Source organism: Trichophyton benhamiae, assembly GCF_000151125.1.
Source record: "Trichophyton benhamiae CBS 112371 chromosome Unknown contig01989.5, whole genome shotgun sequence".
NCBI lineage: Eukaryota > Fungi > Ascomycota > Eurotiomycetes > Onygenales > Arthrodermataceae > Trichophyton > Trichophyton benhamiae.
The window spans coordinates 207,374-219,870 of record NW_003315112.1 but is presented as its reverse complement, the minus strand read 5'-3'; the positions used below and the strand labels follow the sequence as shown (position 1 = coordinate 219,870).

The following is a 12,497-nucleotide window of genomic DNA, read 5'->3' as shown; positions in this document are numbered from 1 at the left end:
CAGCATGCAGACAAATATGTATAGCGAAATAGTGAAAGATCAAATTATTAGAAAATCAAAAGAGAGGCATGGGAAACGTGTAGATTAGATCGTCGGGAACAAGAAGCCACCTGCCTGAGCTAGTGATGCAACCTGGACGTGAATAATGTCGCTAATTCCGAGACTCTGAGAAGGGTTAAGATGTAGCTCGCTGTCAATTCATGCAGCTTGTTGGGGTATCTCATCTTCCTCAGTAAGTAATCTCTGATGCCGCCTATATCTTTCAAGGAAAACTCCTAATAATGTTAGAAATCCGGAGCAAATAGATGCGTAGAATGCCACCAGATACGCCGTCGAATAGCACTCCAGTCCCATATTGCACTGGCGTGTGCCATCAGGCAAGACTTTCGAGTGGCTGTCATATATGACACCATAGATGTAATTGAATATATGGCCAAAAATCGCAGCGGCGAGAGTCATAACGCCCCAGTTCTGGGAAAACCCAGATATTCCAAATGCATGGGAGACAATGGCAGGATAAACTCCGAATAGTACACCATATGCTAGGCCTGTCAAGGATGAGATGAAGAGAAGATGATGAGGGTTGGAGATTTTGGCACCACCGAACTGAGAGATGCAGAACAGTATGCTGGCCACGAAAACACACCAAAATCGAGACATGTGCAAGCGTTTGACGATAAAGTCAGATCCGATTCCTGGTCAAGGGCATGTCAAGCGTCATGTTCAGTCGAGCACAGTATTAAGGGGTTTACCTACCGCTGAGAAGACGCCCTGTAAAGCTTATTACGGAGAATACAGAGACATGTAGAGCTTGTCGTTCCCGGAGGAAGTGCGAATCAACATCAGGGTCGACATGTCTCCATAAAGCCATGACCTATATTTGGTTGTAAATAACTGTAGCCACGCATGATGAGGGGGTATATCTTACATCATTACCAATATTGCTAGTTATGAAGTTAGTTATATTGAAAGAAGACGACATCAGCATTGCTTGGTACTTACTTGATGGTCATCAAACCAACTCCCGTGGAAATACCGAGCAATAAAAACAGCTGCCAAAACTCCGGGGTAGGAAGGAGACTCAGTCCTCGTATATCGGGGCCAGCAGCGTGGGCACCGTGTTTTGCCTGATCGTACTGGGAAAAACTGCCACTATCGCTCAGGGACCTGGGCCTACTCATCAAAGAAGAGGTTTCATCTGCCTCAGCATCCGGTGGCGTAGGTCTTGGTTGGATCGCACTAGGCAGTACGGCAGTAACCTGTGCAGAAGAAAAGGACGCGATGGCACGGTTTGAGTCGGTATCAGAATCCTCTTGGATATTTTCAGTCGGTTTAGTTCTTAGTAATAAATTTGAGTCGGGATATTCACCATTCAAAATAGCAGAGTATGATGGCGGCGGGGGCAGTAGCTGTAAGAAGTACGTGCAGACTACTATTATCAATGACGGCCCTAGAGCAAGCAGTAAAAGAAATTCGGAGGTATCATCCTTGAATGCCATGGCTGATATCGCGGAGAAGCCAAACGCACTGAGACCAAAAGCAGCGAGTGGGAACGCAGTTGCGGACCCTCGATGGTCGGGGAAGTTGTTCGCGGCTATTGTGCATATATGAGTATCTGATATATTGCTTGTTAAGGAGCATTTAGATAATCCCATACCGGTCTTAATTGCGGCAGCAAACGCAGCACAACTTCCAACTCCCGAGAGGAAGGAGAAAAAGCATAGAAATATCACACTTAGTGAGCCTGCACCGGCAGCATATGCTATATAGTAGATGTTAGGATATTCCCAGGGTATCACCACATGCAGTATTAGAGGCTAATAGAAAGTGTCTAACCCAGATGAATTGGAAAGTAGCCGCAGAACAGGGCAATGGCGCCGAAAAGAGCAACCAGTCTAGTTCCTTTGGTGTCCACGATATATCCTATGGGGATACCCACTGCATATACACCTACATTTCCAGCAGCACCCTATGAATACTAGTCAGTGATCAAGGCCCCAGGCATAATAAGATTAAACAAGTACTTACAATCATATTGCCATCAGTCGACGTGAGTTTTAGCCGATCTGCAAACTGTGGTGCCCATGCAGAATAGACATACTATGTATTGCCCGAGCAGTTAGCCGCCAAGGTTCCAAGAGGTAAACAAGCTCCTGCGGCTCTCTCTGCGAAACATCAGATTAGATATTTGATCAACTTACATTAGTTCCGCTCGCCAGCGCGACCAGGGTTCCTGCAACCACAGTCATAAACCGAAAGGCGGTTGGCGTTATGTAGGGGATTGGAGGCGCCATGATAGGCGCCAGAGCTCCGATGAAACGTGCGGCCTCGGCGCTGGCGTAACCATAGAGTGAGCTGCCAGAGTTAGCACGAAGTAAAAGGGGGCCTCAAGGATTTTTAAATTGACGGCAAAGACCAGCAGACGGAAGGGAAGGAAAAAGGGGTATATCCGCCCGGGTTTTATAGTGTTTCTAGTCGAACAATCCGGGCGCATCATCTGGGTCCCTCTTGTGATGCACTAAATATAGCGCCGGGTGTACGTACTCTATTATCAGACCGCGGAAGACTAGCTCGGCGGCATGAAGCGGCCAAACGGAGTGGATATAACAGCTACGAGGCACTCGGGCTCTGTCAAATATAGGAGCAAAGCAGCGAATTGATAGCAAAAAAGACAGCTAAGCGCAAGCCAACTTTCGTCGTAAGGCTGAAAATTGCCGAAAGAGTCGCTTTTTAGCCGGCCGCGCTTATGTAAATATTATGTAATCTTACCTTACATAATATCATGATGATATAAGCGTGACGTAATGTGCCAAGCACCATTTCATCACGTGCACTACTCCCGGCGAGGGCAACTTTCATCGTCATCTCTTCTCTTGCGGGCTGTTTGCAGTTCAAACACCGTCGACAGACACGCTGAAAAACGCATAACGAGCCCCCAGTTTTGCCTGTTACTTTGCTTTAGACGGCATCCATTGAAGCCGGCAACATGGGCGCGCTTCTCTCGCTGCCTTTGATGGCACTTCCGAGCGTTGGAACAGTACGTAGCGGCCTAACTGCCCTCCTTTCGATTCAACCAAACTTGAGCTGCTGCTGACTGGGAGTATATAGCTTCTGACGTTCGGCGCTTCGTGCTGCGGTGCAGCTACATGCTCTGCGATATGTAGTGCATGTGGGAAGTTCCAGAGCAGGTATGAGACATATTACTTTGTGAACTCAGCTTCTACGCCGTCGGGGTAAGTAACTGATCGTTTGTTTTTAGCATGGCCACTCGAATCGCATACGCCTTCATACTCCTAATCAACTCCATTCTATCCTGGGTTATGCTCACTCGGTGGGCGCTTAACAAGCTTGAACACCTTACATTCGACTTCTTGCCTATAACGTGTGACGGCCAGAAGTGTCATGGCTGGGTTGCGGTCCACCGAATCAACTTCGCCTTGGGTCTGTTCCACATCATCCTCGCTGTACTTCTTATAGGCGTCCGGTCTACGAAAGACGAACGAGCAAAACTACAAAACGGATTCTGGGGACCAAAAGTCATTATCTGGCTTGCATTTATTGTCTTGTCCTTCTTCATCCCCGAGAGCTTCTTCATCGTATGGGGAAACTACATTGCTTTTGTCGGAGCAATGCTGTTCCTACTCCTCGGCCTTGTCCTCTTGGTCGACCTGGCTCATAACTGGGCCGAACTTTGCTTGCAGAAGATCGATGAAACTGATTCAAGACTATGGAAGGGCTTGTTGATCGGCTCTACCCTTGGAATGTATCTCGCCTCTATTGCCATGACCGTGCTCATGTATGTCTTCTTTGCCGGTCAAAACTGTGCTATGAACAAAGCTGCCATCACCGTAAGTTCCGGATATTTCAACCTTAGTTTTACGCAAGCATATACTGACATGTTTAGATAAATCTCTTGGTCTTCCTTATTGTTTCCTTCATATCCATACAACCAGCGGTGCAAGAGTCTAACCCTCGTGCTGGATTGGCCCAGGCTGCTATGGTCACTATATATTGCACTTACCTTACCATGTCTGCCGTGTCCATGGAGCCAGATGATAATCAATGCAACCCTCTGCTACGCGCTAATGGCACCAGAACTGCTTCTGTTGTCCTTGGTGCAATAGTCACCATGTTAACGATTGCTTACACCACAACTCGTGCTGCTACTCAAGGATTCGCCATGGGATCTAGTGCTGCCCAAAACAACTACGCATCCCTCAGCCAGGATGAACCTGAGCACGGTCTAGTCGTTCAGCAACCCGGCCTCACTCGTCGTGAGATGCGCGCGGAAGCTCTTCGTGCCGCTGTTAACAGTGGCAGTTTACCTGCCAGCGCTTTGGACGATGACGATGACGAATCTGATGACGGTAACTCGAAAGACGATGAGCGAAACTCGACCCAGTACACATACTCCCTATTCCACTTCATTTTCCTCCTGGCAACAATGTGGGTTGCTACTCTATTAACACAAAATCTCGACATCGAAGCCCAGGACGACCTGGCCCCTGTCGGCCGCACATACTGGGCCAGCTGGGTGAAGATTATCAGCGCCTGGGTGTGCTATGCTATATATCTATGGACCCTGGTTGCGCCGGTTCTTCTACCCGACCGGTTCAACGTATGACCTGATGTTCCTGCTATATCTTTTTACCGGCGTTAATCCTGGCTTTGTATTGGTACATACCCTACCATATGTCATACCGTTGTTTCCAAGCATAATGCTCCATCTATGTACTTCTGTATTGCTGTATCGATAGGGAATTAACAGAATATATCCTCATTTGATTATTATATTTTACTATGAAATCGCATAATAACCATTAGATATAGCTGATGACGTCAGATGGAAGAAACGTTAATATTTTCTTCTTAGTCTTAGACGCGAGACGCGCAGCATCAATAACAACCGCTAGCTAGGCGACAATGGAATATCTTCAACACCACACTGCTGCCACCATGACATGAATATGGCAACAATCAAGCCTATCGAGGCTCGTTCGGTGAGATCCTATAGGGGACGACACTGACTCCTGTTTACAAGTCTCTAATACCACTCTGTAGGTCCACCAAATCCAGTCGGGCCAGGTCATCGTTGACCTCTGTTCGGTGGTTAAAGAGCTGGTTGAGAATAGTCTCGATGCCGGCGCGACTTCTATAGGCATGTACAATTAATGAACCAGCGGAGAGAACATGGCTAACTGATGTTTCTGTCCTACGTAGATGTGCGTTTCAAAAACAACGGCCTAGACCTGATAGAAGTTCAGGATAACGGCCATGGAATCTCCCCGAACAACTATGAGTCACTGGGTAAATACCACGATCTTCCTCCAGAGTAACAATCCGATTGCTAAATTATATAGCGTTGAAACACTACACGTCCAAACTGTCGACCTTCGCGGACCTGACCTCGCTTCAAACATTTGGTTTCCGTGGCGAGGCTCTCTCTTCACTATGTGCAGTCTCAAACCTCACCGTCGTTACTGCGGAAGCGCAGCAGGCTCCTAGAGCTTCGAAGCTGGATTTCGAATTCTCTGGGAAACTCAAGAGCACGCAGGTAGTTGCTGGTCAAAAAGGAACGACGGTCTCGATTGAGAATCTATTCAAGCCACTACCGGTTCGGCGGCGAGAATTAGAGAAAAATGTCAAAAGAGAGTACGGAAAGGTGATAGCGCTGCTACATGCGTATGCATGTATAAGTACTGGTGTCCGATTCAACGTCAAAAATCAGATGCCAAAGGGGAAGAGCGTGGTTGTTTTCACCACGAAATCAAATCCTACAACACGGGAGAATATTTCCAATGTTTATGGCACAAAGACGTTGCTTGCGTTAATGCCGCTCGATTTGAACCTGGAGTATGAGCCGAGCACGGTGGCAAAGAGGTTTTCCAGCCAAGCTTCCAACAAAATATTTGTGCATGGTCACATATCCAAGCCGGTATTTGGAGAAGGAAGACAAACGCCCGATCGGCAGATGTTCTTCGTGAACTCTCGACCGTGTGGACTACCTCAAATTGCAAAGGCTTTTAATGAAGTTTACAAGTCGTTCAATTTGTCGCAGTCACCATTTATCTTTGCCAACTTTGAAATGGACACAAGTGCGTACGACGTTAATGTTTCGCCAGATAAGCGGACAATCTTGCTGCATGATGCCGGTGCTTTGATCGAATCTTTGAAGGCATCCCTTACAGAACTATTCGAGAATGAAGATCAGACCGTTCCTGTTTCTCAGCTTACATTTAGCAAGCAAAGCCAATTAACACCAAATCGGGGACAGACTCCACCAGCCTCGGTCGGTGCAACACAAGACAAACCGGAGGAACCACCAGGTAATGCAGTGTATAGCCAAGAGTTAGGACAAGATGATACCGTGGAAGAGAACAACCCAGAACCTACCCAAACATCGCAATCGTCAATAAGGGGTGTTCTTCAAAGGTTAGAAGGTGGTGACCAGGAGAGCACACCACCCAATACTGACATTACAGTCGAGAATGACCCGGTCATCCCTGAATCCAGTGGGGCTTATGATACCCCGTCTAATATCAACGATGAGACAGCGGAGGGTAACCCAACCCAACTTCAGCCAGCACAGGGACAAGCTATCTCAAGTAGCCCCTCGTTAGGCACACCAACTTACAAGCCTGGGGTAGTCCAAAATGCTTTTGATCGAATGCGAATGAACCGGATACCTGTAGATGTGGCGACAATTACCATAGGGAACAAGACCTACCAGTCGACTATTGGTAGAGATCCGGTGAAACGAAGGCTGGATAGTTATCCAGGTTTGCACTTGCACTCACCTTCATCAAGGACACGAGCTATTACTGTCAGGAGTAAAATAGGCCGAAGTATTCAGTCATTCACCGCCCCTGGAACACAATTAGAGCAGGGACAAATCCATGATGATCCCATCGAGGATGATGAGGGCGAGGAGGACAATGAGACACAATTCATTGGTCGTCTAAACGGAGGTAATGACCCTGAAGAAGAACCAGAGGAAGACCCTGGAGAAGACAATAGAGGAGAGGATGAAGTCAATGGAGAGGAAAATATTGATGAAGCGCATGAAGAGCATCAGGTAGAATCCCTACAGCAAGACCAGCCAATTCACCCCGAAGACACTGATTCTCCGGGCTCTGGTTCTGGTGAAAGCTACGTTGATGATGATGAACGAAAGACCAGGGAAGATGCAAAAGTCAATGAGCTAATCAAGGCTGCAGAGGAAGCATCTGCCGTTCCTTCAGAGCATAGTGTGGAGCGGGCAGAGATACTGATCCGGAAACCTCGCAAGAAAGATTCTACACATGAGCTAGCATGCACTATCGATGCATCTATTGAGAAGATTGAATCTCAGATGAAAGCTCTTCAGAGGAGAATACAATCATTGAGTAACAGGGGGTTACATAGAGGTGAAGATGCAGACGATGACGGCGACCAGCAGATTGCCCCTGAGACAAAGCTGTCCCTTGCAGTCTCCAAGAAAGATTTCTCCAGAATGCGAATAATTGGGCAGTTTAACCTTGGCTTCATCCTTGCGACAAGGCCGGGAGTTACGGGGGATGAGAACTCTTTTTCAACCCCGTCAGCGGAGCAAGAGCAGGATGAGTTATTCATCATTGATCAGCACGCCTCAGATGAGAAGTATAACTTTGAGCGTCTCCAAGCTGAGACGACAGTGCAAAACCAAAGGCTGGTGAAACCAAAGACACTTGATCTAACCGCTGTGGAAGAAGAGGTTATCATCGACAATCTTGCTGCTTTAGAAAAGAATGGATTTATTGTCGAGATAGATACCAGCGGTGACGAGCCCATCGGTAGACGGTGCAAGCTGATTAGCCTACCGCTAAGCAAAGAAGTTGTCTTCGACACCCGCGATCTGGAAGAGTTGATTGTCCTGCTTTCTGAAGCGCCGCAGCAATCACAAAACAATCTAGGCAAACGAGCAAGGGATGAACTCGATAGTGATGCGGAGCATATTGAACCACCGGGCGTAGCTTCATCGCCCTTCTCGGACTACCTTGTTCCTAGACCGAGCAAGGTGAGAAAGATGTTCGCTATGAGAGCTTGCCGGTCCAGTATTATGATTGGAAAAAACCTTACCCATCGGCAAATGGAGACTGTCGTCAAACACATGGGAACTATAGACAAGCCATGGAACTGTCCTCATGGAAGACCTACTATGAGACATCTAGTGAGCCTAGGACAGTGGAATGAATGGAGTGAGTGGGATAGCCACAAAGAACGCTGGTCTAGGGCTGAGGCGCAACCAAGGAGTATCAGACAGATATGGGAAGAATTTGTCGAAGATTACAGCTCATAGGATGCTATCTAGATGCCTATATTTGGGTGCTGCCATTTAGACTGCAGACATCGTCTGCTTGTTGATATATTTTGGATATAAATCAAGAAAACTATATAAACCAAAGTCTCAAATTTCCCCAACTCTGCAGTCCTGTTTACGTGCTGGTTGGCCAAATCGAGCAATTCCAGCCTCTTCTCCAACATATCAAGGGGTAAATATAAACCAGCCCGTGGTAACCGAACAACGGGAATCCATTTTCATAAGAAACTGAGGACAGTTGAAAAGGTAACTATTAAACGCCAAAACACCATGTTAGGCCCTTTTAACTGAGCCTAAAACCACTTCTTCAGCCAACTCTGCGCCGGCTTCTCAACTCTTCCCATCCTCTGATCCTCCTCTTCCGCTAACCTCAGCGTCTCCTCAAGAACTAGCAAATCCCTTTCCATGACTTCCGCGAAGTTCTGCAAATCGCCAACCTCCTTTAAGCCATTTTGGCCTTGATCCAGCAGCTTTTCCAGCTCTTTGCTCTGTTTGGATACATCCCGGGTGGTCCGCTTTAGATCTTCCTGTTGTTTGTCTATGACAGCTGCGTTGTCATGCAGAGTTCCGGCTCGAGTGCGCAGGTCGGCATCAAGATTGGCACCAACAGATTTGAGAGAAGCCGTAAAGGCAGCACGGGCTTCCGCCGTTTCGCTAGAGCGTGATTCATCAGAGGACATCTTGTGTATGATGTGATGTGGCTTGCTTGGTATCTGTGTTTGGTAGGTGTTTGAGCGGAATAGCAACCACCGACTGAATGGACCGAAATATATTAGATAAGGGAGTCGGGATTCTCAGTTGCTATTGAGCGGCTTCTTGCAGGTGGTATTCGACTCTTTTGACTGATCATCAAGAAGCCGAGTTGGTCTTGTAGATGTTTTCGATCTGATGACCAGAATACCCGATTAAATACCCCGCATCTGCGGCCCGTTAAATTAATTCGTTGGCCAGTCAAAATGTTGGATATGATATCACTTACCAGATATCAAACATCATCGCAAGACTTTTTGCTGGCCAGCGACCACGTCGCTTATGACCAGAATATATAAAGTGAACTAGGCGTCAACCCTGATAATATTATGGTGGAAAATAGCGAAGTCAAGCAGAGAGAACCATGGAACAATCGGGCCTAACATACTAACTGCCAAATTTGATATATTTGATACATTCAATTTATCAACCTGAACTACAAAACAAAATATCAAGTTGTTGAGAACAAGCAAATGAAAATCAGGTTTAGACGGTTGTCGATGCGGTAGAGTGCGCCTCGACATGTTGGATAGCCGGTTGTTTCGCCATTACTTCTCGTTCGGTCTCAAAGTCACTACCAGAAACACCCACAACCTTATCACCAAATGATGTTGCGATTTCCTCGAGAGATTTGTGTTTGGTTTCTCTATTTGATGGTCAGGATGGCGTGCTTGCATTATCAGAGAGGCTTGCTAAGGGGGTGAATGACTCACGGAAAGTAGAAATATCCAACAATGAGAAAAAACAGAGTGCAGGCAACAAAAACGTAGTAATAATTTTCTTTAATATTTGCAAAAGCACTTGGGCCAGCCTCAGTAACTATATTAAAGCGTCAGAAGCGAGTCATGGATGTAAGCGGGATATAGGAGTTGCATACTGCCAACATTAACTATAAAGTGAGAGGCAGAAGCAAGACCCATCACTTTGCTTCTAAGGGACACAGGTAGGACCTCCGCTCCATATAGCCAGGTGGTGCTGTTAAGCATGCCATCTAACCGAGAACCTTTAGTATCAAGTATGTCTAAGATGTAAATTTGATTTGGGCTCTTACAATAATTGACAACGAAGAGGTAGATTCCCAGGATGGAAAACCCCTTTCCAACTTGGTTGTTTGTGTTTTGAAATGTCCGTTGCATGACTGCAGCGTATATTTCTACCAAGATAACCCCAGATAAGCCTGAGAGAATCATCCTAGAAACGCAGTTCAGTACCCACTTTCGACGTCAATTGCTACGGATGACTTACTTCCGGCGGCCCCATTGATCGGTAAGGTATAAAGTGGTGATAAAATTTGAGAGAAAAGCAACGGTGCCATACACAGCAGCTAAAGCAAGAATTGTCTGCGGGCCGATGCCCAGAGATCTATATAGGATTGCTATCTAGACTTAGTCACGCAGTTGAGGGGGAAACGATAGTAACTCACTCTGATAGTACTGGATGACATTGACACCAGTGAGACTAGTCATAGTCTGAACGGCAATGGAGACAAGAGCTCGATTTTTGAACAGGTTGAAGACCTCACGGATGGAAGTAACTTCTCTCCTCATCTCGTACTCGATCTGTGCCTTCATCAATGTAAATTCCTCGATAGACTCATTTAAGTCGTAATCACGGCGAATCTTCAGGAAAGCAGCACGCGCCTCATCCACCATGCCAATTCTCAGGAGTTGACGAGGGGAGTTTGGCATGAAGGTAGCAAGGCCGATGAACAAGATTATTCCCCAGGGGATCTGGATGCTGAGAGGGAGACGCCATTGCACTGGACCATAAGGGGCATAGGAACACGCAAAGCCCACCCAGTTAGACATCATAGTTCCCAATGCAATACCACAACCAGATATACCGCCAATAAGCCCCCTTTGATGCGGTGCAGAAACTTCACTGAGGTATATGGGAACAGTGCCAACTAGCCCGCTTTATCAGTTATATATCCTGTTAGTTTTTGGTTCGTAATGGAGGTGAAAGTGGGCGTATAACTTTCGGATGCAGGACTTACCCTACAGCATAGCCTGCCAAAGCACGCCCGGCAAGGAACATTCCAATATTCACAGAAGCTGTTTGTATGGATGTCCCAACGGTGACCACCACACACATGAACTGCATGAACCGAATGTGCCCAAGTTTGTCGCCAATGAAGGTCTGAGTAAGGGCACCAACAGCCTCCCCTGCTATATACACAGCAACAACCTTTTTGTTCTTGTCAGTGGCACGATACTGATCGGGATAGACTGTATCTGCAGACTTACGGCGCCTGTGAGTCCATTGGATGGGTGTTTCATATAACTGATCCAGCTTTTGTGTGCAATTGCTAGATCAAATCAGCCCCCTCCAATCATACATCATAAGCACAACGGCCGTGTCTTACTCGTCGTAGCAATACCAGTGTCAAACCCCTGGAATATTAATTAGCTATGGATCTCATTTTTATAGAATAGTTATATAAACATACGAAGAGAAATGTCCCGATTGCTGCGAAAAGGGCAATCCCAAAGGTATACCGGAAGCCCATTGCGAAAAATGTCCATTAAGCAGCCAACGATCGCTGAATGGGATCTCCGTGCGAATACATGGGACAGGTGGCAGTTACTTATACGCATTTCCGCCCGTAGGAAGAAAATTCGAGAGAGCATGGATGAGTGGCCAGGTGAGCTCACCAATGTCATGATACATGCATAACTGGCCTGAATATACGCCGTGTTCTTGTACTCTGACCCCGATCCACTTTGCCATGTAACTAGTTAGTGGACAACCATCGAGCTGCATCATCCTGTAGTGACGCTGTGAGATGGCAGTTTAATAGTTAGTTAATATAACCACGACTCGGTGATTGGATTGGAATGTATTATACGATAGAGCTTCCGCATTTTCCCGTCGCTCGAGACGGCAGCAGAGAAGAATAAGGATATCCACCCTGGGGTCTCGAACCATTCTTCGTGCTCGCTAGTTAACTAAGTTAGTTATAGATGTCGGTTGCTTGTGGGCTCGTTGGTTATTGTATACGAGTGGTTGGTCAGGCCATCTTTGTCCGCCCAAGCCTGGGTCCGCAGAATCCGCGACGGGCTAAACCCCGATAGAGCAATCTAAGAACGAGCCTTTGGAGAGATTGAAGGACTTATACTGTTGTGTGTCCCAGGTTGTGGCCGAGCTAGTAACAAGTAACAGGTCGTTGTTGATCAGACGCCCGGTTTAGCTGTGTTGTTCTATGGGCTTGTACTACCCCTTTCACTCGGATAGTCTGCCTCCAAACAGGGCCTCTTCAAAATGACTATCAAACTGAGCAGGTGGAATACTGCCGAAATCATCGCCTCTATACCACATCCTAGCCCATATCTGGCAGCTTCATTTAAGTAGGGACTCCAGATGGGGATGGTAAAGGAGAAAGTTTACTGCATGACGTTGATCAATTGCA

At 46.8% G+C, this 12,497-nt stretch overlaps 6 protein-coding genes across 6 annotated transcripts; 2 read left to right on the top strand and 4 right to left on the bottom strand.

Annotated features, from left to right (window-relative positions):
- Nucleotides 1-198: 198 nt before the first annotated feature.
- Nucleotides 199-660, bottom strand: ARB_04787 (uncharacterized protein; the record flags this gene model as incomplete). Its single annotated transcript, XM_003016452.1, has 1 exon — nucleotides 199-660. One exon carries the CDS (start codon nucleotides 658-660, stop codon nucleotides 199-201), a length of 462 nt encoding a protein of 153 aa, XP_003016498.1.
- A 338-nt stretch (nucleotides 661-998) lies between these two features.
- On the bottom strand, nucleotides 999-2,294 carry ARB_04786 (MFS transporter, putative; the record flags this gene model as incomplete). The annotated part of the gene is made up of 4 exons (XM_003016451.1): nucleotides 999-1,762; nucleotides 1,837-1,969; nucleotides 2,029-2,100; nucleotides 2,202-2,294. The coding sequence occupies 4 exons, from the start codon at nucleotides 2,292-2,294 to the stop codon at nucleotides 999-1,001; spliced, it is 1,062 nt and encodes a 353-aa protein (XP_003016497.1).
- A 966-nt stretch (nucleotides 2,295-3,260) lies between these two features.
- ARB_04785 (uncharacterized protein) lies at nucleotides 3,261-4,624 on the top strand (the record flags this gene model as incomplete). The annotated part of the gene is made up of 2 exons (XM_003016450.1): nucleotides 3,261-3,848; nucleotides 3,905-4,624. The coding sequence occupies 2 exons, from the start codon at nucleotides 3,261-3,263 to the stop codon at nucleotides 4,622-4,624; spliced, it is 1,308 nt and encodes a 435-aa protein (XP_003016496.1).
- Nucleotides 4,625-5,201: 577 nt separating this feature from the next.
- Nucleotides 5,202-8,317, top strand: ARB_04784 (uncharacterized protein; the record flags this gene model as incomplete). Its single annotated transcript, XM_003016449.1, has 2 exons — nucleotides 5,202-5,307; nucleotides 5,361-8,317. The coding sequence occupies 2 exons, from the start codon at nucleotides 5,202-5,204 to the stop codon at nucleotides 8,315-8,317; spliced, it is 3,063 nt and encodes a 1,020-aa protein (XP_003016495.1).
- A 314-nt stretch (nucleotides 8,318-8,631) lies between these two features.
- ARB_04783 (uncharacterized protein) lies at nucleotides 8,632-9,018 on the bottom strand (the record flags this gene model as incomplete). The annotated part of the gene is made up of 1 exon (XM_003016448.1): nucleotides 8,632-9,018. The coding sequence occupies one exon, from the start codon at nucleotides 9,016-9,018 to the stop codon at nucleotides 8,632-8,634; it is 387 nt and encodes a 128-aa protein (XP_003016494.1).
- A 556-nt stretch (nucleotides 9,019-9,574) lies between these two features.
- On the bottom strand, nucleotides 9,575-11,597 carry ARB_04782 (MFS sugar transporter, putative; the record flags this gene model as incomplete). Its single annotated transcript, XM_003016447.1, has 7 exons — nucleotides 9,575-9,734; nucleotides 9,802-9,907; nucleotides 9,966-10,279; nucleotides 10,334-10,412; nucleotides 10,512-11,002; nucleotides 11,085-11,371; nucleotides 11,538-11,597. 7 exons carry the CDS (start codon nucleotides 11,595-11,597, stop codon nucleotides 9,575-9,577), a joined length of 1,497 nt encoding a protein of 498 aa, XP_003016493.1.
- Nucleotides 11,598-12,497: the final 900 nt, after the last annotated feature.